General features: G+C 38.3%; 1 protein-coding gene across 1 annotated transcript in view; it reads right to left on the reverse strand.

Annotated features, from left to right (window-relative positions):
• The window catches only part of DNAH11 (dynein axonemal heavy chain 11), a 4606558-nt gene that overhangs the window by 1949402 nt on the left and 2633597 nt on the right, over positions 1-23559 (reverse strand). The window contains exon 55 of the mRNA XM_044065542.1: positions 6404-6565. Within this exon, the coding sequence (XP_043921477.1) occupies positions 6404-6565 (162 nt within the window). The remainder of the gene's footprint in view (positions 1-6403; positions 6566-23559) is intronic.

A 23559-nucleotide genomic window follows, 5' to 3' on the forward strand; every position in this document is an offset into this window, starting at 1 on the left:
ACAGCAAAACTCCTAACTCATCTGCATCTAGCATCTAAGCCAGTCTCTTCTATTCAACTATTGCAGCTTCATTCCCCTACCTAAAATTTCTTCCCTTCAAGTGATATAAAAACTACAGGCCCATTTCTAATCTCTGCCCATTAGCAAACACTTTTCGGAAAATACTTTATAAATAACTTCTTGAGCATATAAACAGTTAAGGCTTTCTCTATTATCAGCTACATGGCTTCCGTAATACATTTGGCAGCATGTCTGCATTACATACTCTCAAAAACACTATACACATCAATATAAATGACAGTCTAATTACTGCTGGGCTGTACGTCGACCTAAAAAGAGCATTTTAAACTGTTAACCACTACTTACTACTGGACAAATTAAGCAGATTAAACTTTGGTCCCAATACAGTGCAGTGGTTTAATAGCTACCTCACAAGCAGTACATTTCAGGTTTGCTCTTACAACACATATTCAGAACCAGGTTCATTTAAGACCGGGGCTCCAAAATGGTCTGTCCTCGGTCCTTTACTCTTTCCCCTGTTTTAAATGAAATCATATTGGACCTCCTTCAAATCAACCTAGTTATGTATGCTGATGACATCCTACTTATTAATTCCAATGAAAACATTAAAGCTCTATAACAAAATCTCAAAAAAAACATTTCTTGACCCTCTGCAGCTGGACAAACAACCAGCTGATCTCATCAATTCCTTCTAGATCTTGCTTGATGCTTTTCATCGCTCATCAACTGCTCTCCAAGCTTCCACCAAATGAAGTTAAAGATAACTTGTACAATATCATATCCCGGGTCTCTTTACAGAGACATTTAGGAGGTTATCCCTGACCCTACTTCATCCTTCACTCCACATGCAGATGTGGCTGTTACCAAAGCACATCCTATCTCCTTTCACCTAAAGTCATAGTCAGGAATGTCCTCATACCCAAGTTGGGGTATGACCTGCCATTACTGCCATTTCACTCCACCAACAGCCAAAAACACCAGGTTCCTGAAAATAAAATCTGCAGCTTTGTGTTAATTTCTGATAACAATACCCATCCCTGCAATCTCAAATAGGGATTAAATGACTCCTATACATGCTTAGTCCATCTTTATTTTTAGTAACTTGACCTTTAAAACCCGTATTTCCCTCTAAAATCTAACCTTAAGGACCCAACTTACTTGTAGAGGAGCTCTAAAAAAAAAGGATAAGACCACCATTTGGAACTACTATAGATTAAAAAAAAAACTTTGTAAAACTAGCCCCTACCACATTGTATTGTCTTCCTTCTGAAATAAGAACTCAATGAATGACAGAAGCATTCAAATCAAAGATGAAAGAATATAGTCAAAACAAAGTAAAATGTAACTGTTTTTGTACTGATGGATAACTGCTGCTAAACCTAGCCTCTTATTCCTTTAATCTTCATAAAGCCTCTTCATTTAATATGGGTCTTCACACCTTAAGCATTGTGTATATATGTTTTGCACATTTATAATTGCAGTGTTCACAGACTTTAAACAGTGCATATACTCGTAACTGTACTGTTCAGTGTCTTTGTACCAACAGTTGTATCTACCGTTACAGAAATCTTAAACACTGAACCATTTGCATAATACTGCTGATTTTATACAATGGATTAATTTAACTCAGTTTTCTACTTTTCAGAGCTGCTTTTGTTCTATTTTTTCAACCCAAGCCTGTGTCATGGTAGAAAAGGATCAGTAAATCAGACCACCTCCCTGGTTAAAAAAAAAAACTGCAATAAATAATTAAATAAATAAAGTAAATAAATGGCTTTCATTCCCTTATATAAACAGTATTTTCTTCCTTCTTTTATACTACACTGTGCTATACATTTATTAGCTGGTAGAGTGGTCATTCACATGGACCATTTTCAGACTCATCCAGGGAAGGATTCAGACAAAAGACAAACAGATGATCTCAGCAGAACTGCAAAGCAGTTATTACATAAGAAAATAGTTTTTTTGGGAAACAATTGAAGTATATATTTAAAAAAAGTAGATACCAAGACATTTAAATAGGACACACAGTATAAAATATAGAGTATAATACGTGGGGGTACAAGTTATTTGCAATATGTGCGAACTCTAACAGAAGACAGTAAAGTAAGAAAAAATAAAAGAAATCAGAAATGGTGCGAGAAGGGCGAGATAATATAAATAAAGCATGAGCAAGAGACAGAAGGAAGAAAAGTACAGGAGACATTAGTATTAATAGGTTCCCTTCTTAGACACTTTGAATAACCTGGTGACCTCTCATGATTTCATCATGTACACCTAGTTTTCTTCCCTCCCCTGCTTTCCTGAACTCCAGGAATCTCTTTTTCACTTCTGCATCCCTGCCTGCTGTGCTATCCAGCTGCCTTTCATCTGTTATTGCTATTTTAGTATATGTGCCTATTAATTCTTCCAGCCCAGCTCCTCAGAGACTGTGTATTTGAACTCACTCTAGCAATGTACCAGCACTATATATTTTTTAAATACACCTGCCCAAGCCCAATCACTCTATCTATAACCACCAAGATGTTTCACTGTGTATGGTGTGAACCACACTAACCAGTGATTACTTCATTTTTTAATTGAAACATTTCTAAAACTACAATAAGGCTAACATGCCACACTGATACAGGTTTTGTCAGTCATATATTGCTTACCATTTCTGCAGCATGGCAGACAGAATATTGTCAACACACTTTCCTATTTGTGATCTGTTGTGCGTCAGCCTCACTGCCTGAAACTATTCCAAGTAGAGTTTTCAGTATGTAATATTTCAATATAAAAATGCAATAAACCAGCTTGCAAGTTTTCTGTCCAGACTTACGTCAAGTCACAGTAAACCAGCATTCTGGGGAGAATGACACAAATTATAAGTTTTGGCTTTACTTTTTAATGGAAGAAAGGTGCTGACCACAAGGTGGCACTGTGAGATGAAAAATAAATAAATATTCTCCGCAGTGTTCTCTGAACTGTATGCAAAAAAACTCATGCAAAATTTCCACCTAATCTATCTAACCTACTTGTTCCTTCCCTCCTCCATCCCTGTGTGCCTCTAATGGCATCCTTCTCGTCAACTTCTGCAAAATGTCTTCTGAAGTTTATTTACATCATTTCTAAGTTCCAAAAATGTTTTAGGCTTGAAAGAGTTAAGTCATATTTGCTTAGGACTTAGCAGGGCTAAATAATGTATTTTACATGACAAAGTACTATATGCTATACTAGTCCTATATAATATATAAAAGTACAATTTTACTTAGGATTTTAAACTCAACAGGAAATAGTACAGTGCTACATCACTTATGCACTTACTGAGCTACTCAAATGAGGAATGAGGCTCAGAAAATGGGGGGGGGGGACTCTCCATATCGAGTGGCCACATTCCACTGAAATCAGAACTGAGAAATGTGTGGCTTCAGCATTAACACATACACACATGCATGCACTTACATATAATGCATTAGCAGATATTGGATAAAAGCATTAAAAACAGCATAGAAAAATATCAAAAAAGCAGTAAGAGTTTAATTATGCCTAAACAAAATTACAGGTAGACTGTGTTGCATTCATTAATCTCTACCTGATCCTGTGGTCTGGAACTGAGATTCTTTTGATAAGGAGGAACTGAGCAAGTATGTGTCCTTTAAACTGTAATCCTATCAGGATGTGAGGGGGACAGGGATTCTGTTGCTATGGCAGCACTGCTCTAAGTCGTCCCACTCTGCTAGCTGTGGAGCAGCCAACCCCTGGAGTGGCAGAAGTGCAGATCCCCACTTGCTTTCCAAAAGCATATATGCTGCTGTAATTCAGTCTGCAGAGTATTTGTAAGTGCAACATAAGCACTGCAGGGAAGCAGACTGTGCAAGGGATGCTAGGCTGAGAAGTATTTGAATGAGTAATATACATATCAAAAATATGGTGGTCTGGAGAAAGCTCTGACAGGAAGCCTAAGAAAACAAGATGACTCATGGTATGCTTACGGTAAACAGAAACCATAAACTATCCTTCCACGAAAAGAAATGCTCCGTTGTTCAGGGACACTGTAGTAGACAATGTATGCTAACTGCAGCCAAATGCAATTCCACTTTTAGGTATAAAGTAAAAGGGAAAAAAAAGAATGGTAACTGCTGGGGTATGGGCTGATGACTAGTGGTTATATGTGAACTCTGGAAAGACTGCACCAGACAGATGCACTGTACATAATAACTTTTAACAAAAACATGTCTGTTTCTAGTCCTAAAGTTATTAAGGAAATTGCATTTGCCAATGCAGTTTTGAACAATAAAAAATTAATAACATCAACTGTAGATATCAAATTCCATTTGTATATAAGCATCCTAAAAGTTGTTTTTGTGCAACAGGTCTTGTGTCAACCACCAAAAGTAATGTGGGGTTTTGGGAAGAACTTGAAATGGCCCATAGTAACTCACATCTCAAGGGGGGAGGCGTAGAATAACTGTTGTCACCATGCTTAACAAAATGGCACAGCATGGGTGACACAGTGAGCCAGAGAGCAGCTGTCTGTAATTCGCAGTGCTTTTCAGATAACGCTAATCGCTCCCGGACAGAAGCCTTTGATGCTCACTCTTCCCTGCATTCTCAATTTGTCACTTCTCTTATGATAAGGTCAGCTGTGACAGCACTTCCTGACTTTAGCAGCTGTGGCTTTAAATAGGCCTGTTGTAAGTCTACTAATTGCAGTAATTTCATTATCATAAATTATTTATTCCACCACAAATTCTTCTTGTTTTCTCCCTTTAAATGCTATATTACACCTCCTCTCCTAGAATGATTCAGCGATGTTTACATAACCAAAGCGCAGTTATTACAGATGGTGTCACCCCTATCCCCTATCCAAATAAATTAATTAATTAATAAAAATAGGTGGCCCCAGTACTGTCAGCACTTGTTTAACACTGCAATAGTGTAATACTAGAAGACAGGCTTCTGAATACAGTGGTCTGAAAACTTAGCAATCACTGACACTATTAATGGTTTTTCATTTAAATCGAAGAAAAGACATTCACCATTGAGGATACTAGATCTTTATGTTCATCTAACCATTTTTTAAAAGCATAAAAATCTCAAAATGTCACCAGTGGTAGGTACACAGTTCTTGAAAGTACTAGGGGCTTATGTTATAGCTTACCTATTTGCTATCTAAAAAGGACTATGCAATCCAAATCAATTGTTGTACACTATACCTGGACTGGAAAAAAGGCCATGTCCCTCAATGTTATGGTATAAACACATTAAAGATTTATAATAACCAAAGAGATAATTGAAACTGATGAACATTTTATGTCATTTTGCATACAAGCATTTCAGATCTGATGTATACTGTGCTGTTAGCTAAAGCTTTTTGCTAGAGTAGGCTTTTTATCTGTTTGTTTTACGTACTTCAGATTTCTGTATCTTACTGGTTAAAACAAGCCACATAATAAACATAACTTGCTGTTTGCTAGTCAAATTAAACTCTACTTTACATTTCACCGTGGGACAGAAAACATTCTAGATGACTGCAGGACCCAGAGATACACGCACTAATAAAGAACCTAAAGAGGCCTACAGGACTTCTAACTGCATTTTGTTTATCTATGCACTCGGATGAAATGTCTTCCTTATGTCTAAAGCAAGACTAGCAACTCTGATAAGAAAATGCTACAGGCAGGGGGAAAAGTGAGACAATTAAATGCAGCAATGACAAGATGGATTCAGGAAAATCATTTGCCACAGTTTGCCTCAGTACTGATGCAGTCACACAGCTTTAGTAATTAAATAAGTGGATGGTGGAACTGGATGCTTTGTGAAAAAGGGAGGAGTCTGGCATGTGAGAAAAAGCTGAATAAATGAATGAATGCATGCATGCATGGATGGATGACTGAATTAATTAAATAAATTCAATTATCTCAAAAGTAAGGACTCATCCAAGAAGCATGGCAACACTCTTCCTTTTCGCAGCACAAAAATTACAACATTATTTTCCAAGTGTTTGCTCACTTGTTGCGAGTCAAGCAAAAATAAAATTAAATGGATTTATAGGTAGGCTGGCACTTGGCAGTAAGATGGAATTCAAGACTTTTGAATCTAGTGCATTTACTTACTAGGTATTAACAAGGAATGTGCATCTACAAAAATAAACCATTTCTATGTCTTTGTTTCTCAAAACTAAAAGTCATCTGAAGACACTATTTTATCTGTTATTTTGTTTTGCTTTTCACAATAATCTTCAGGTAAGTGCCGCAGACTTTTGAAAATAATAACATTTGTTGAGTCAGAAAGAAAAATGCCTGAAAATGTGTTAACTTATCAATCACACACAAGTATTTCTTATTCTTCTTGTTTTGTAGTTGCCTAACTGTGTGAATGGCATGTAGGAAGAACGCACCTCAATTCCCTCAATCTCTTCAATGAACCTCCTGCTGACAGATCCCAGGGCCTCCTGCGGCCACTCATGAAACCAGTCAATAGCTGTGCAGTTAACTATGGCTGGGAACTTCCGAGCTCGGACTCGCAGTGTCGAACCAACTGGAGAGAAACACAGAATGACCTGCAGACCACAGAAGAAAAAAGGATGGGTTAAAAAGGAATTACAAAACAGTTTCAGATAGAAGAACTGATCAAAGACACAAAGGCAATGAATTGTGGCACCAAGCCATCATGGATATATTTACAATTCAAATGGAATAAATGCAGTGGCTGCCAAGCTTAATAAAATCAAAATCTTATTTGCAAACAATGAAAGTACAGAACAACCAAATAGAATTCTGCAACAGGCGGTATTTCACAATAACCAACAGAAACTTGAGGTATCACAGTACAGCAGCAGAATAAGAAAAATAAAATAAATGTATAAATACAGACAACAGCACTTGAAGGCAATAAACCGTGATTACTGCATCTGTAAAATCAACTTTTAAATGACAGCAAGATAACTGTAGATTATATAGCTCTTTTTATTAAATGATGAGCCATAAATTACAGTGAATCATGAAGCATTCAAAATACTGTGGCTTGATGATGGCAGTACATAATTCTTGAACTAATCTTATGTTAACCTGAAAAAAAAAAGGCCCTATAGCTAAACCTCCGAGTGTACTGTTACATAGTAAACCCTGTGCCACTTTTCATATCCAACATTTGCATTAAGTAGGTAATATTCTACAAAGCAACAAATGGTGATAAATATTCACATTTCCTTGTTCAAATGCTTTGAATAAATACATCACAGTCAACGCTTCCCTGCACATCTCACTTGGAAGATGTTTTCATCTATAAGAACACAACTAACTGGTGTAATCAGATAATTTCCTTTAAACAGAACTGTAGTCTTTTAAACAAATTATGCAGCCTGTAGTGTCTACTTTTCCCAGCAGGGGGCTCTACAACCTAAGCTATCTCAAGTATGCTCTCAGCTCTACGCAACTCAATACTATCACGGCATGGCATGGCAACACATATCCATACGGTCTGCACTAGAGGTGGGCTGAAGCAGACAACCCTACAGTCTCCTGAAAGATACTTATTTACAGGCTGCAGCCAGGCTAAAACACAGACCTTGAATTAGACATTACCATATTTTTTATTTGTGAAATGTTAATTTTGAATGCATTAATTAAAACTTTTCAGTAATTATGGCATTAATTACACGAACACTTGGATGTAATATAAAGTATGTGCAAGTGTGAGGAACAGATTTCAAGGTAGAGATAAAATATCTCCAACTGACCATCTTCATAACTAAACCCACGACTTTCTACATACAAAAATTAACCTGGATTGCTCTAGAGTTGCATGGATCGCCAACCCATATCAAAACTAAGTTACTACCTCCCCAAACTAGCTAATTCTAACAATGAACTGTGAAAGTATGTTTCCGAGTGTTAGTTTTAGTTTCTGTTAAATACAGCATTTCTGGTACGTGTACACTACTGATTGCTGTAATTTGCTTGCAGCATAAGGACGTTGTCATAGGTTCATAGGTAGGTACTAGGCTATCAGCCCAAGGGCCTAAGTAAGCCTAGTCAACAAGGTTCCTTGGCTTACGCCACCCAAGAAAGTTAATTTCCTGTGCCCCTGTCGAGCAGAGTCACAGAAGTGATCCCTGGGGTGTATTTCCTATTTCCCATCCACTTACCAAGATTTTTCTTGAAGAGTGCTAATGAGGAACTTTGTCTGACATAGATGGGTAGCTTGTTCCGGAGTATAGGAAGTCTCTGGAACAGGAATCTATCCCTCCAGCATGCTCTGTTTATTGTGGTGACAAGATTTAGGTCCCTACAGCATGCAGCTCGGAGGGATTGGGATTTCTTTAGTTGTGGCATGTCCAACAGCTCTGGGTTTAACATAGCTTTATATGTTAGGCAAAAATCTCTTTGGAGTAGGCGATATGCTACAGACTAAAGCTGGAGTTTTTTGAGACGGTCAGTGTAGGGCATCTGTTTGAGGCCAGTAATCCTCTTTGTGAGGTATTTCTGTGGCCTTTCCAGCTGCTGCAGATGTCATGTGAGGTACATTCCAAAAGGAGAGTTGTACTCTATAATGGGTCTAATGAGTGCCGAGCAGAGGGGAACAATGACCACTTTTTTCCCAGATGAGAACCCTTTTGTGATGAGGTGTGTCACATAGAAGGATTTTCTGACTACTGTGGTGATGTGATTATCAAAGGAGAGACTACTGTTCACCTGGGTCCCAAGGCCTCTTATCACACATTCAGCATTAAGTAGACTGCCGTTTATGTGGTAGTTCATGGGTACAGAGCTTTTACCAAAGGGGATGACAATGCACTTTTTGGCATTGAGCTTGAGGCCATACCTCTCACACCAGGCATCTGTCTCAGTGAGGCCCTTCTGTAGGATGTCCACATCATTTGGGGACTCGACTATGGCTCCTAGTTTGCAGTCATCTGCGAACTTCATTAGCCAGAGGCCTTCTGTGTTACCCTGCACTTCAGAGAAGTAGATACCAAACAGGAGAGGTCCCAGGACTGAACCCTGTGGTACTTGTCACTGGTTTGAAGTCAGATTTGGAGTCTGCAACTTTTAAAGTGTGGGTTCTGTCAGTGAGCCAGTTGGCAACCCATCTTGTGATGTAGGGATTTATACCTAGTTTAGTGAGTTTAGCTATAATTCCAAAATGGGGGATGGTGTTGAAAGCCTTTGCGAGGTCAAGATAGGCTGTGTGAACCACCTTACCCTCGTCTACAGCTTTGGTGACTGCCGCAAAGAAGTTGATCAGGTTCAGAAGGCATGATCTGCCTTTCACAAACCCGAACTGGGTGGGGTCCAGAGTTTGGAGGTTACCAGTGTCTTTGTTTATGAGTTCCATGATGATACGTTCCATGGCCTTGCAGACCAGGCTCATCAAGCTAATAGGGCGATAGTTCCCAGGATCAGTGGTGGCTCCCCCTTTGTGGAGTGGGATAACTGTTGCTGTGCGCCATTCCGTGGGCACAAAGCCTGATGTGAGACTATGATTGAACATGGTGCTTAGGTGGGGAGTTTGTTCTGAAGTTCGTGTAAAACACAGCCTGGGATGTTGTCCAGTCCCATGGATGCTGTGTTTTTGGTTTTAGAGAGTGCAGCTTTTACCTGCATAGATGTGATTACAGGAACTCTGCATTCTTCCTGTATAGATATGGGCCCTTTAGGGGGTGAGAGGGGGTAAAGTTAGCACTGAACCTATCTTCCAGGATGTTGGCAATATCAGTTGGTTCTGTAATTTTCATGCCGTTGTGCTGTAACTCAGAACAGATCTGGGTGTTGCCACTGAGATTCTTGACATAGCTATAGAATGCTTTGTGGTTGCCCTTAGAATCAGTGGCAATTTTGTTTTTGTAGCTAGCTTTGGAGGATCTTATAAGGGATCTCAGCTTCTTACTGAGGCTGACCAGGGAGCTCCTCCACTCATGGGATTTTATTCTTTTGTAACAGTTTCTTCCTTCTGTTGTAGAGTTTGTTTATGGCAGGAGACCACCGGATTGGCTTCCTTTTTTTGGAGGATAACGTCTTGGTTCTGTTCGGGATAGCATGATCCATGCACTCGTGTAAGTGCTTATAGAGTGCATTTGTGTACGATTCAGCAGTCGTAACTGTATTGTCCATCTGCATGGGTCATGCAGTTCGCCACTTCTGTCTTAAGAAGCATGAAGTTGACTTTGGGGAAATTTTTTACCGTGGTTTCCTTAATGGTGGGTGGGGGCAGGATGCGGATATCTACGGTAATTAGCTTATGGTCGGATCTGACAAACAAGGAGTTAACTTCAGTTGTGGAACACCGGTCACTCATGTTGGTAATGACTAGGTCTAGGATATTGTTGCCCCTGGTGGGAGTGTGGATAAGTTGATCCAGGGCATTGGAATTTATGAATCCCAGAAAGTGTTGAGCGAAGGAGTTGGTACATGAGTTGTTTTCCCAGTTAATGGTGGGGTAGTTGAACTCGCCCATTATTTGGGTGTTTGGTTGAACCCTAATATTTTCCAGTATATCAAGAAAAGAGGAGTGGGAATCCTGGGGCATGGTGCGGGATCTGTAGCAAGCTACAATTTGGATTGCAGTTTTTGCCCAGAGTTAGTTGCACTTGAATAACCTTGGATGCATTATGCTGCGCAACTAGCCTCGAGGTGTGGATATCCTTAATGAATATGGACACACCTCCACCTTTGGTGGAGTCATTAACAGCTGTTACATTGCATTGCCCTTGTAACATTTTTCTCGGCCTTTTTAGATTATTAGTGCTTTATGCACAGTTTTTCCTATTGTAGACTATAAACTGTATGCAGACCATGTTCTTGAAAAGATCATACAAGAAAGGAACTATCTAATAAAATGAAGTAAAAGTGCAACCTACTCGTGTAAGTTAAAATAATACTACATATGTTTTGATTTTTAGTTGATCCTAGGCGTAAGTGCGTGCGTGTGTGCCTTCTGTGGAAGGTTGGGTGCCAAGCTGGCAACTTGACACTGTAAAATTCCACTGCCAGTCATGAGCAGACAGGTGATCCACTGTGGTGACCCTTAACTGGGAAAAGCTGAAGGAAGAAGACGAAGTTGATCAGCTCAGCAGAAAGAAATACCATTTGACATTGTTGTGCACAGGACAATAATAGAATGCTTGTTCTTTAACCAGCTGCACTACTGTAAATTTCAAATGATTTCTACAATGCAAATATGCTGGTTAAAATTATAGCATAGTTCAACCTATATCAAATGAAATCAAATGTATCATAAGACAACAATTTGGATTACCTTTTTAGAATAAAATAAAACTTTGAAAAAATGAATATAATGTACATTATTCTCACTGCTTAAGACTACTACTACATGAGACTTGTGCTCCCAAAAATATTATTTGACTTAGAAGGCACAGCTTGCATTGTTCTTTATGGAAAACAAATCCAGAAAAATGCTCTGTCCAGCAAATGAGCTTCAAGTAAAATATCTGCAAAATAATCAGGTTTAAAGTGTACATCAAAGCAATGCAGTCTGAAAACATACAAGTTCTTTGTTATGGGATGTAATACCTCTCAACTGTCCCTCATTTTGACTCAAATTTTAGTTCTGTCCCTCTTAATCCCTCCTATAACTGGTGACCTTCGGAAAAAAGGAGTTGAACTACACTTAATAAATAATGACAATAATAAGAGTTACAGACTTTATTTACTTCAGAAAATGTACATTAATTCACATTACTTTACTCTGTTAATGTCAGAAGTTAATAATAATAAGATTTTAAAAGTGGTCCTGATTATCTTTGGATTTATCCCTGATTTTTGATGAGATTTGCCTGTGAGTCATTGAGAGCTTATAGTCTGGAACTTAGAGACTGAAAATATGTATTTACTCATTCGGCAGTCAATGCCTGAATTAATTATTTTAGTCTACAACATGTTTCCCCTGACTACGTGTGCATCTCTTTCAATGATTTAGCAATAAATTTACAGCTGTGGTCAGACAGCACTGCAGTTCTGTTTCTCAGAACAGCCTAATCTCACAGTATTGTCTACACAGTGAGGTTACACAGAGCCTTGCCAAAGCAAATGAAATGTTGCAGCACTCTTCCAAGACTTTTTATATTACCAATGAAAAATACAGAATATACTGACACTGAAAATAAAACAGAATTATGCATATTCTTAAAGATGCTAATTTTAAATGGGAAAGAAAATATGCTGCTTTTTTAAAGCAATTATTCTGCTAACTCTGTGCATGAACAACAATGTATTTGCTTCCAGTTCTCATAGTATATTTTAACAGACACCACACACATTTAATGTATCCAAATGAAGTAATGAGCTTTATTTATTTATACATACATTTATTAACTAGGATGCATGACTGAGACCACAGGTCTCTTTTCCTGAAAATTCCAAAAAAAGACAGGACAGAAAGGCCCCTTTACAGCAAAGAACATCTAAAGCAATGTCAGACAAAAAAAAGTAATACGACTTGATATCAGAATTCCCTTAAGGACAGTCATTTCAGAGGCTGTACTACTGCTCAAGTACAAGGTCCAAACAATTTAAGGTTTGTAAAGATATGAACAGATAAACTAGAAGGAACACATGCCCACTGTGCACATTTCCAGAAGCATGAGCTATATGTAACCACAGCCAAAGTGAAATGGTTTCTCACTATGTTGGCCAAGGTCCTAGAATCATTCTGGTAAAAAAAGATGAAGCAATTGGGAATCCATTTGGATAGCATCTTCCTGGAACAAAAACGTCTGTGCCAGGAACACAGGAAATAAACAGCTATTTTGTCTGCCTGCATTCATGAACCAAAGAAGGTAAAACTTTAAATGACAATGTACAACCAGGGCATGGAGGATATCTTTGCACATGTGCTCAGCACCTAGACTAAAAACTGTAAGATATATAGACTAGCTCAACAACAGCACAGAAATCACCTTCACTGAGGGACAGAGAGAAAGTCCTTATAAAAAAAATGAGGCAAGGCTTTTTACCTTATTTATGTATTTTACATTTGTTTACTGGGAAAGTCCGACTGGGCATGGATCCCAGATTCAGTGAAGGCCCAGGGAGAAAAGCTCCAAAAGGTTAATACAGCAAATACAGTAAATACAATATGCATGTTAATAAAGTACAGTACAGAGTAAAAAGTTCATAAGGTACAGTTTCAAGGCCAAGAAAGGAGCAAATAGTAAATACTACAAGAGCACAGCGTGTTACAATAAACAATACAGTTGAGAGGTCATTTTATTTAGTCATTTGGTTACATTCATCAGTGGCTAGTACAGTAAACACACTTTGATTAAGAGTATAGAAAGGAGTTGTTGCAAGTTTTCATAAAAGGTTAAAGTATGATATGATCTAATTAAGTGAAGCTACCCAGGGTCAGAACAATTACATAACCAAGAACTATGTAAATGGGACTGGAGGAGTTTTTTGAAATTATTTTTTGTTTTCAATGGTCCTAATATCTACAGGGCAGGTATTCTATGCTTTTGCAACAGAAATGGAAAACATGGAGTCCTCAGAGCTATTGTTGCTTTTGCCTATGTCAGCCAGTGCTTTCTTGGTGGATCTTAATAGGCATTTGTTAGAGTAGATATTAAGTAGACCTTAAAGATCAGAAATGCTATCAGGATAGTATAGAATTTGGTGGCTATTGTAAGCTGGTTATATGTGAGCAGGTTGGGTAATTCTAGCCAGGATAGTTGGTTGACTGCAGTGACATGTCCTGAAAGATGAGTCAGTAGCAAACCTAGCTATTTTATTGTAGCAGGTGTTTAGTTTGTTAAAGTCTGCTTTGTTTAGGTTGATGAGTATGGGGGAGGTATAGAGGAGTGTGGATAGTAGGTGGGTTCTTGCGATGGTGGCTTTACTGTCATTGGTGAGGTACTTTTTGCATCTATATAGGGTTCTGAGTTTTTTATGGACTTTCTTTATTGTCTGTGCAATGTGCATATCGAATTTCATGTTGTAATTTATGATAACCCCTAAAAGTTTGATGTGTTGGACAGGTGTAATAGGGGTGTTATTAGCTGAGAATATTGTGAATGGTGGTATGGGGTCTAAGGCTCTAGTGGGATATAATATCATTAGCTGTATTTTATTGGGGTTAAGTACTAGTTAAGAGTTGGCTAACTAGGTTTCAATAGCGGTAAAGGACTCATGTCAATTCCTGGAGTTGTGGGATTAATGGGGCGGAGCAAATTAGAGTGAGTCATCAGCGTACTGGACTAGAGTGGCATGCCAGGTAGCTTTGTGGAATTTGTTGGTGAATATGTTGAAAAGAAGAGGTCCAAGAATGGATCCTTGGGCGACTCCTAGGGTGACAGGTAGCAGGGGAGATAAGGCGTTTTGCCATTTTACTGCTTGTTGGCGGTTGGTTAGAAAGACTTGAAACCACACTAGTGTGGAGTGGCTGAAATTAAGATCAAAGAGAGCAGAAAGGTTGTTTGGGATGGGAGACCATATCGAAGGCCTTAGAGAGATCTAGGAATATAGTGGATACTAGGTTACCATTGTTTCGATGTTGGTTTACTGTGTTGGTAAAGCTAATAAGGGCTGTGGTAGTAATGTGATTGGGGCGGAATCCATACTGGATGTTGATTAGCAGTTTATTAGCGAGGATTGTAGATAAGGGGGATAGAACGACAGTTGGGCAGTAATTAGATAGTTCCACAGAGTTACCTCCTTTGTGGAGTGGCATTATATGCAAAATTTTCCACAGAGAAGGAATGCATTGTTCTGGTAAAGAGAGATTAATGAGCATGGAGACTGGATAAGAGATGGCTTTGGCTGCGATCTTTAGATATTCTGCAAGTAATTTGTCGGCGACAAGAGTTGTGGGTTTAAGCCTATTTAGGTATTTATGTATTGTGCTAGTTGGACAGGCTGTAAGGAGAAGAGGTTTTGGTCTGCTGGTACGGAAGATAGATTTGGATGTGAAGTGGAAGAACTATTATTGGTGACGGCTAGGATGGATTTGTTACAGTGCTTTTTGAAGTGGGTGGCAATATTATTGATGGTGGTGTAAATGTTAAGGGGTGGAGTACTGGTCTTTCTTGGTTGTAGGATTTTATTAATGGCAGCCCAGATTTTTTGAGGGTTATTTTTGTGTTTGGTTTGAATGCCTATATAGTGGTTCCCTTTGTCTGTCCTAATTTCTTTTTTGGCTTTGTTCCTTAGTTCCTGGTATGCCTTTCTATTTGTTTGAGTTTTACATTGATGCTATGAGTCTCATGCTATTTCTCTTTGTTTTAGCAGTAGACAGGTATCTCTGGTCAACCAGGGGGCAGTTGAATTTAGTTCTGATAGTTCTGATAGGGGCAAGATGATTTAGAATGTTTAGAGAAGTGTTATTAAAGTAGTCTATGGCACTTTCCAGGGGGAAAGATAAGAGTAATCTCCAGTTGCCTTGCAGATACGAAGTCATGGGTTTTGACATTTTCTGTGCACCAGATTTGTTGGAGGGTGGTGGATTTTAATGGATTCACTTGGTGTTTAATTATAAAGGTGGCTGCTGAGGGTGTCTCAGAGGGAGTCTGAGAGGTAGGATTGAGATGGTCTGTTGTAAGGATCCAGTCTAGGATGGATTCCTTTTTTGATTCTTTATCTACCTGTGTGTGTTGTGGTTTTGATTAGTTGAGTGAAACAGTGTAGGCTAATATGGTTAGTGGGGTGCAGCATGTTAAAGGAGGACCAGTCAATATTAATGTCACCTACTATGATTGTTTCTTGGTGAAATTTTTGTGATGTCCAGTCTAGAATGGATTCTACTGTATTAATGTTATTGCAGGGGGTATATAGGTACCAATTATATGCAAGTGTTTTCAGTTTAATGAACATAATATCTGCATTACTGAACTTGGGGTGTTCGTTGACTAACATTTCAATGGTCAGGTTGTTTCTGAAGAGGAGAGCAATGCCTCTGCCTCATTTGGATATTCTGTCTTGATTAAGGGCATTGTAACCAGGTGGAACAAAGTCATTATTATTGTTTAGTGGTTTTAGCCACATCTCTGTGAGAAGGACTATGTTGGAGGAGTAGAAGGCCAGGGTAGCATGTAGCTCTGGGATTTTGTTCAGTATACTCCTTATGTTTATGTTGAGAGTTTAAGGAGATCTGATGATTTCCTGGGGGAGGTTAAAATGTTATTTGTTTGTTAGCAGGGGGTGTTGTCATTATTTGTAGGGCCAGGGTTTGAGTGCATGTCTCCACTAAGTATGATTTGGGATGCTATTTTTAGGCATTTGATTATAGATGTGTTATATTTTGAGGAAATGTGTTTGTTTAGTTGGTGTGGGACTACTTTGAATGTGGCAAGGTCAAGATTTGAGATGTTGTAGACAGAAGGAGATATTACTGAAAAGCCTGGTTTGTCTTGTGAATGGGTTGGGTAGGTAGGGGATTTAGTCTGAAATTTTGAATTGCTAGTGTAGTGGCAGCACGTTAAGTGTGAGGTGATGGTGAGGCTTATTATTAATGTAAAGGTTAGGGGCCACATTTTGCTATGACAAAGTGTTGATGTATTGCTGCGCATTTTTAGTAGGTATCTTTACAGGAGTGAGTAGGGATTTAGGTGTGACTATACTTTACGTAGTTTGTGGTTAGAGTGGGGGATTAGGTATTAGCCTGAAGACATTGTATAATTTGGGTATTGTGTGAGTGAGGTGATATGGAGTGAAGGTAGATGGTGATGTGGATTGAAAAGAGTGAGAAGAGGAGTGGCTATATAGAAATGAAGTCAGAGTGAGGCTTAGGGGATTGGCAAGTTAGGTATAAAGGTCGGAAGCCAAGGGGTGTGTGGGAATGGCGGTAGGGTAGGGGAGCAGAGTAAGCCTGAGTGTAGCAAAGGGTGAACAGAGCGGGGAGAGGCAAATTCCAGGTATGTGCAAGTAAAAACAATCAAATACTCTGAACTATTGGCTGCTTAGTAGTAAATTTGTTTGTCCATTAAACTATATAACACTTGTTATTGCAGATATTAGTGAGACGGCCTTGGTATGGGCAGCTGGGAGCCTAAATAAATTTATATAGTAAGAAGGCTATGGTTAAATAGAATGATGGAAAAAGTGAAACAAAATGTATTTCAGTTGGGAAGGGAATCTATAGGGAAGATATAAAATGCAAAAGATGTCTGGTGACCAATCAAATTACTATAGGGACTAGAGGAAAAAACTAAAAACCAGTACCATGTGCAAGCTATTGTGGTAATATTGGAGTAAGAAATAGATTAAAAAAACCCTGCTGCTGGCTCAGGCATTTGTATTTAGCAGGTTAAGGATTATTATAAAACACAGCTTTCAAAATAACCTTTATGCCGTGAAACATACATATAATAGTGTTTGGTTCTTTGGGGCAGCATAAACTCCCATTATCTTTTAGGTTTCACAGAGTTGGATTTTGTGCAGTAAAAGGAGCTGTAGCAGTGTCACTAACATTGGGAATGCACAACAATTTGGGGCTAAGGAAAAACGCAAGAGGGAAAGATAATGGTAAGAAAAAAACAGGAAGAAAAATAAACAGTAACTATGCAGAAGAGCAGTATCATCCACTAAATAAACACAGTGATACTATTTGTAGACTATTATTTTAATTGTAGAAATCAATATAATGCAACATATAAGAAACATGTATTACTGGCTACAACAAACCTCTAGGTACCTTAAGGCAAAAAAATAGAAAATTCAGTGCCGCTAAACCTAAGTCAGCGACTCACCAAATTGCACTTAATGAAAATACGCAGCCTCCGGTACATACAGTGAGAGTACCTACACAAACATACTTCAGCTCAGTAGACTACAGAAGCTAATAACTTAAACAGATTTCATTTAGAACAGTTCTGATGTAGGCAGTTTTGCATAGAAGTACACACTGAACAGCTGCAAACATTTGCATAAATCGTAACTGCATAATAATGGACATCAGGTAGAAAATATAGGTACTTACATATTATCACAACCACATTCGGAACAGGAGAAGTGGCTCAATTGCAAGCCCTTCTCCTGCTGAAAACTTTTGTTAAACTTACTTGGAAAGTGTGGCACCTACTCCTTTATAAAAGTGAAGTACATATATACTTCCCAGTGTAAGACTGCTGTATTGTGAAAACTAATGCGTACAAGGTATGAAAATGAAAGTTGTCTGAATATGGAGCAATGAAGCTTACCGTTCATTTATCTGCTACTGTCTGACCCACAATTGCACAGCAGTAAAAACTGCAAGAATTGCTGGTGTTGGCCACTGGTAATGTTACATGCTAATTTTTTTGTATAATTGGGAACCGTACTTTGTTTTGGAAAGGGCAGTCATTGTGTGTTTACAATGGGTCTGCACATGTAAGTCAATTACCTGTGTTGCTTTGTGTCCCATTGCTCCACCTTACTTACTGGCCGTTACAAGCTGCTACTGAAATATTTTAGGGAGACAACCAGCTGTGTGTTCGTACTTACTGCCTGATTTGCAGGAATTTGTAATATGGTAGGTCTAGAAACAAGGTTTTCATTATTAAAAAGGCCTGCTTACTCATTCCTGACCGAGCATTACCTTCCGTGACAGTTGAAAATCATCGGTAAAGGATGTTACCCAGGGAGAGGCATTTTTCCATTCTCCCTCTTCCAGGGTCACAAGCAATGTCTCTGAAAACTAGTTACGAGTTTACACACCCCTTCTGAGGTTTAACAGTAATCGTTTCATGAAAACATCGCAAATTACCCCAGGCTGGCATTGTGGTTGTGATAATACTTAAGTACCAAAATAATATTACACTACTAAACAATGAACATTTTAAACAACTAAAAACAGTAGTATGCACAGAAAGTAGTAATCATTCTCATAAAGCAATTATTCATACACTGCACAACAGTTAGTTGAAAAAAATGCATTTACAGTTTTACAAGGTACATGTGCACCTTGCAGAGCAAACAGCCACCAGAAACAATACCTAACAGGCAGCAAACATCAGGTTATCTGAACCATTCAGCTCAAAGGGTGAACACAAAAGCTCATTAAATATTTAGTTTGCTTCCCAGGGCAAAAGAGATTCTTCAATGATGCCAGGGATCAACAGCATACTTCTGTAAATGATTCACATCTATTTTGGTGCCTATATTATGTCATCCAACAGATCAAAATATTTTATTATGACTGATGGGCATTGACAGTGGAGTAACAGATCATCAAATACAAGGATGGTTCCCCTTATTAAAATACATTATAGATGAACAAGAAATTAAAAAAAAGTAATTGTAGGTCACTAAACGATTAATACAGACATCACCAGATATAGTGAAAATAGTTGTGATAACTTAAGATATATGTATATAAATGGGATAGCAATTTTAAAAAGTGTATTAAAACTAAATAATACAAGGCTTGTAGTGAAATGTGGAATGAAGAACATCTAAATAATACAAGGCTTGTAGTGAAAAGAAGAGGTATGTCTACATGTCTTAATGTTGCTATACGTACTTACACTAAGTAAACAAAAACAAATATGTTTATACATCCCTTCTCTGGAGGAAAACATTACCTTTTCCCTTCTCTGGAGGAAAGCATTATCTTAAAGGGTATACAAATTGCAAAGGTCTTTATCTGATGTTGCTAGTCACACAACATAGACTGTTGCAAAACCAGTATGAAAATGTTACGATTAAAACACAGGAATACAAAATGCTATAGAGAAAGTGAATGCTGAGCATGATTTTGCTAAGCATTTGCTTAATGCTTCAGTAATTCATAATTTCACATTTTAAGCTCCCAAAGTTGTTAACATGAGCATGACTGAGAGTCTTGAAAAATAACATAAAACTACATGAGTATCAATAGCTTACAGCAGTATTTGTTTATCTACATCCTGCACTAAATAACCATAGTGTGAAACTACACAATGCGGAGGGGTTTTTTTTGCACAAACTGTTGATGTGTTCTTGTGTAAATTTGATAGGGATACCACTGCAAGCTATATGGGCTACAGACACTAGAAACATTGCAGCCATTCTGGAAGGAACATCCACATCCTTTTGCTGAAGCAATAGCGTCTGCCATTTCCATAACTAGAACTAAGCAAAGTGTCAGTTTAAGAGCAGAAGTTAATTATGCTGAACTGTTCACCAATTTAGAACATAAACTGAAAATGCTACAGTGGCTGAAAATAACTTTGTAAGCATATCTGGCAGTAAAGAGAAAGAGTAAGAAAAAATGCCTAATGAACCAATCAGCTTATACTGATGATGGAAAGCAGTAAGTCAGTGTGGATCTTGATTTTATGAAACTAATTTTGAAACATGACAAAGAAAATTACAAAACAAAAAGGTTAAATACCTATGCTGAAAGAAAGGGATGTGTGTGTGTATATTTTGAATTCCAGAGCATAATGATGTTTTCTTCGCAGCAACTGATATTTAAGAAGAAAGCTAATGGGTGTGGGAGGGTGGGAGAAATTGAAGTGATTATTCTTTGGGAAGACTTGGGACGAACTGTATTTTCTTTGGAATTAAATACTGTTAACTGTTACTAACCTCAAATCCTTGAACAAGACACTGCCATTGGCATAATATATACTTGTTCACTACCTCACTAACTGAAGAGTCTTAAGTAGGCAAGGTTTCAACCTGTTGATTAAGAGACTGTAACTTTTAACTTGTTAACTGGAATCTACTGTTGAAAATCATTGTATGTTGCGTTTCTGTAAGCATTCTGCTGATGATGTGATATGTCTGGTCTTTTCTCTGTGGTTGTTCAACCATGGGATTATCATATTTAAGTAAGGAGGTGTGGGGGCAAATACAACATAGGGATGCTGGTAACTTGAAAAAATTGTTTTTATTACTTTTTCATTGGACTGAAACTTGGAGACACACACAATATTTTCTACAGTCTGAACCCATAGGGTAGATCTAAAAGTAGCCGATGTTAAGCAGTGCCCTACCACAGCAAACAAAGTCAGATAAATAAATAATCACAGTAAATATCTGATGACAAAGACAAATATTAATAAATGGAGTTTGGGTTTAATCAAGGTCTTGGCCCAGTTACAGAAGTTATCAAGGAGAACTGAGATGCTCAAATAGAATGGCAACAAATATGGCATTCAGAGACACAAGAGGATAAGTACAGGAAGCAAGAATAAGGGAATAATACCAGACATAATCAACAGTCGATTTATGTATTTTAACTTGTTTAATGGGGTTTACTGGGGTACAGGGCAGCCACGGTGGTACAGCGGTTAGCATTGCTGCCTCACAGCAAGAGGTTCTCTGGTTCGATCCTCAGCTGGGATGCCTTCTGTGCGGAGTCTGCATATCCTCCCTGTGGTCGCGTGGGTTTCCTCTGGGTGCTGCGGTTTCCTCCCACGTCCCAAAGACAAGTTGTAGGCAGATTGGATACTCTAAAATTGGCCCTAGGCATGAGTGTGTGCATGTGTGTGCCTTCCGTAGAAGGTTGGGCGCCGGGCTGGCAACTTGACACTGTAAAACCTCCACTGCCAATCATGAGTGGACAGGTGATCTGCTGTGGTGACCCCTAACTGGGAAAAGCTGAAAGAAGAAGAACAAGAACTTGTTTACTAGTGTATGGCACTGATGAATTATGAACAATTTCAGGTCCAGCCCATGTGAAAATGATATTAAAGGCACACTAAAACAAACCGCTATTAATATTTAGAAGTGAGCTACTGAGTACAACCATGCACCTATTGATTTAGGCATGTTTACAAATTCCTTGAACTTTCACTGAATGTTTTCTGAAAATACAAAATATGCTATTTATAACAGAACCAGTACTTCGGTACCAGTCTGATGCCCAGATATGAATGCATTTTAGTGTAAAAGCACAAGTGTTACGTGAAACTAAGTGCTTTATAAACCTGCTGTTAAGAAGTTTCATAACTATTCTACTGCAGAAAACAAGCATTATGCGATTTAAATAGTGATTAATCACCCATGCAGATACCACAAATTCTGTGATGCAAGTGTGCTTGCTTTACTGGAAAACACAAATGTATATTAAAGCATTATTTTTTTAGAAATGCACAAATTTACAAGAAATATGAACTGTTTTGTTCATGAATGAAATTATTCATAATACAGCACTACTTGATTTCAGAAACTTCAACTGTTCTAGTTTGTTTGTCTATTCAACTTTTCCCAGTTAGGGGTCACCACAGCGGAACTCCGGTACGCTAATGATTGGCAGTAGATTTTTATGGTGCCGAGTTGCCAGCCCGACGTTCAGCTGTTCTAGTAATGTGTAAAATATGCAAGACATGTGGGAAAAGTGCAGTTTCCTCTTTTAGATTAATACTTGTATGGAAGAAGAGTCTCACTGAACTTTTTATAGTGTACGTTGAAAATATGTTAAAGAATTATGTATCCAGTTAAAAATATAACATTTTACTAGACTCAAAATTAAATGTTATACAAAGTTTAAAAATGCAATACACTGACGGCACAGTAAAGGACTGTTTAACAGTTAGAGCTGATATTCACTGTCAGCAAACATTACTCACTATTACCACATAAAGATTGTCTGGAGCCTTCAACAGGAAACCGGTACAAACAGTCAGTTGGAGATGCACAGTAAGGGAAGGAGCAGGAAAGAGGCAACTCTGACACAGTCAGTGTTGTGGAGTGATAGGCCAGTGAATTCCCATATGAAAGAGCAACATATGATGCAGGATGCAGTTGAAGAAAATGTCATAGGAAGATATTCTGGAACTTTCTGTAGAATGCCGGCAGGAAACAGAACAAAGAATGTACCCTTGGTTTAGAAGAAAATGATGTGATGGAAGAGTTTCTTGACTTAATAGAGAGGGATAAAGTAAGATCACAGAAAGAAATAGATTACAGAAAGTCAATTAAGACCCATAATGTTAGAAGTCTGATAAAACTGATGAACACAGTAATTAAGACTATTAACAGAAATTCATGAGCTGTTAATTCATGAGCTACAGCCACGGTGGTGCAGCGGTAGCGTTGTTGCCTCACAGCAAGAGGTTCTCCCATTCGATTCTCGGCTAGAGTGCGGGGAGTGCCCTCTGTGTGGAGTCTGCATGTCCTCCCCGCAGTTGGGTGGGCGTTCAAAAGACATACGTAAATGGGCGCGCCTTCGTTGCAGGTTGAACATTGAGCTGGCACCTCAGCGTTCGTGAAAATCTACTGCCAATCATTAGTGGACCGGAGTTCCGCTGTGACGTCCCCTAACCGGGAAAAGCCGAAAGACAACAACAACAACACAACAGAAATTCATGAGCTATAACAGAAGTAAACAGGATATATTTTTGTGCAGCTAAATGAATAACAGATAAAGTCTTACTACAGAAACACAGGGCAATAAGGGAAAGGAAGGGAAGAAATCAAATGCCATCATGAAATTATAAAACAGAGAAAACTATAAAGCAATTAAAACAAGAAGTGACACTGTCAGAAGAGTACAGAAGAGGGAATAGATTAACAAAAATACTTAGAAAGATAGACATGATAAAAGCAACCCACTGTATCAGAACAAACAAGGATCCATCTTACACTATTGCAAACGATAAACTAAAGATATTAGCACAGGCAGAAAAACGTAGAA

This window comes from Protopterus annectens, chromosome 3.part0, assembly GCF_019279795.1.
Source record: "Protopterus annectens isolate FY-2018-M chromosome 3.part0, PAN1.0, whole genome shotgun sequence".
In the NCBI taxonomy this organism is placed as follows: domain Eukaryota; kingdom Metazoa; phylum Chordata; order Ceratodontiformes; family Protopteridae; genus Protopterus; species Protopterus annectens.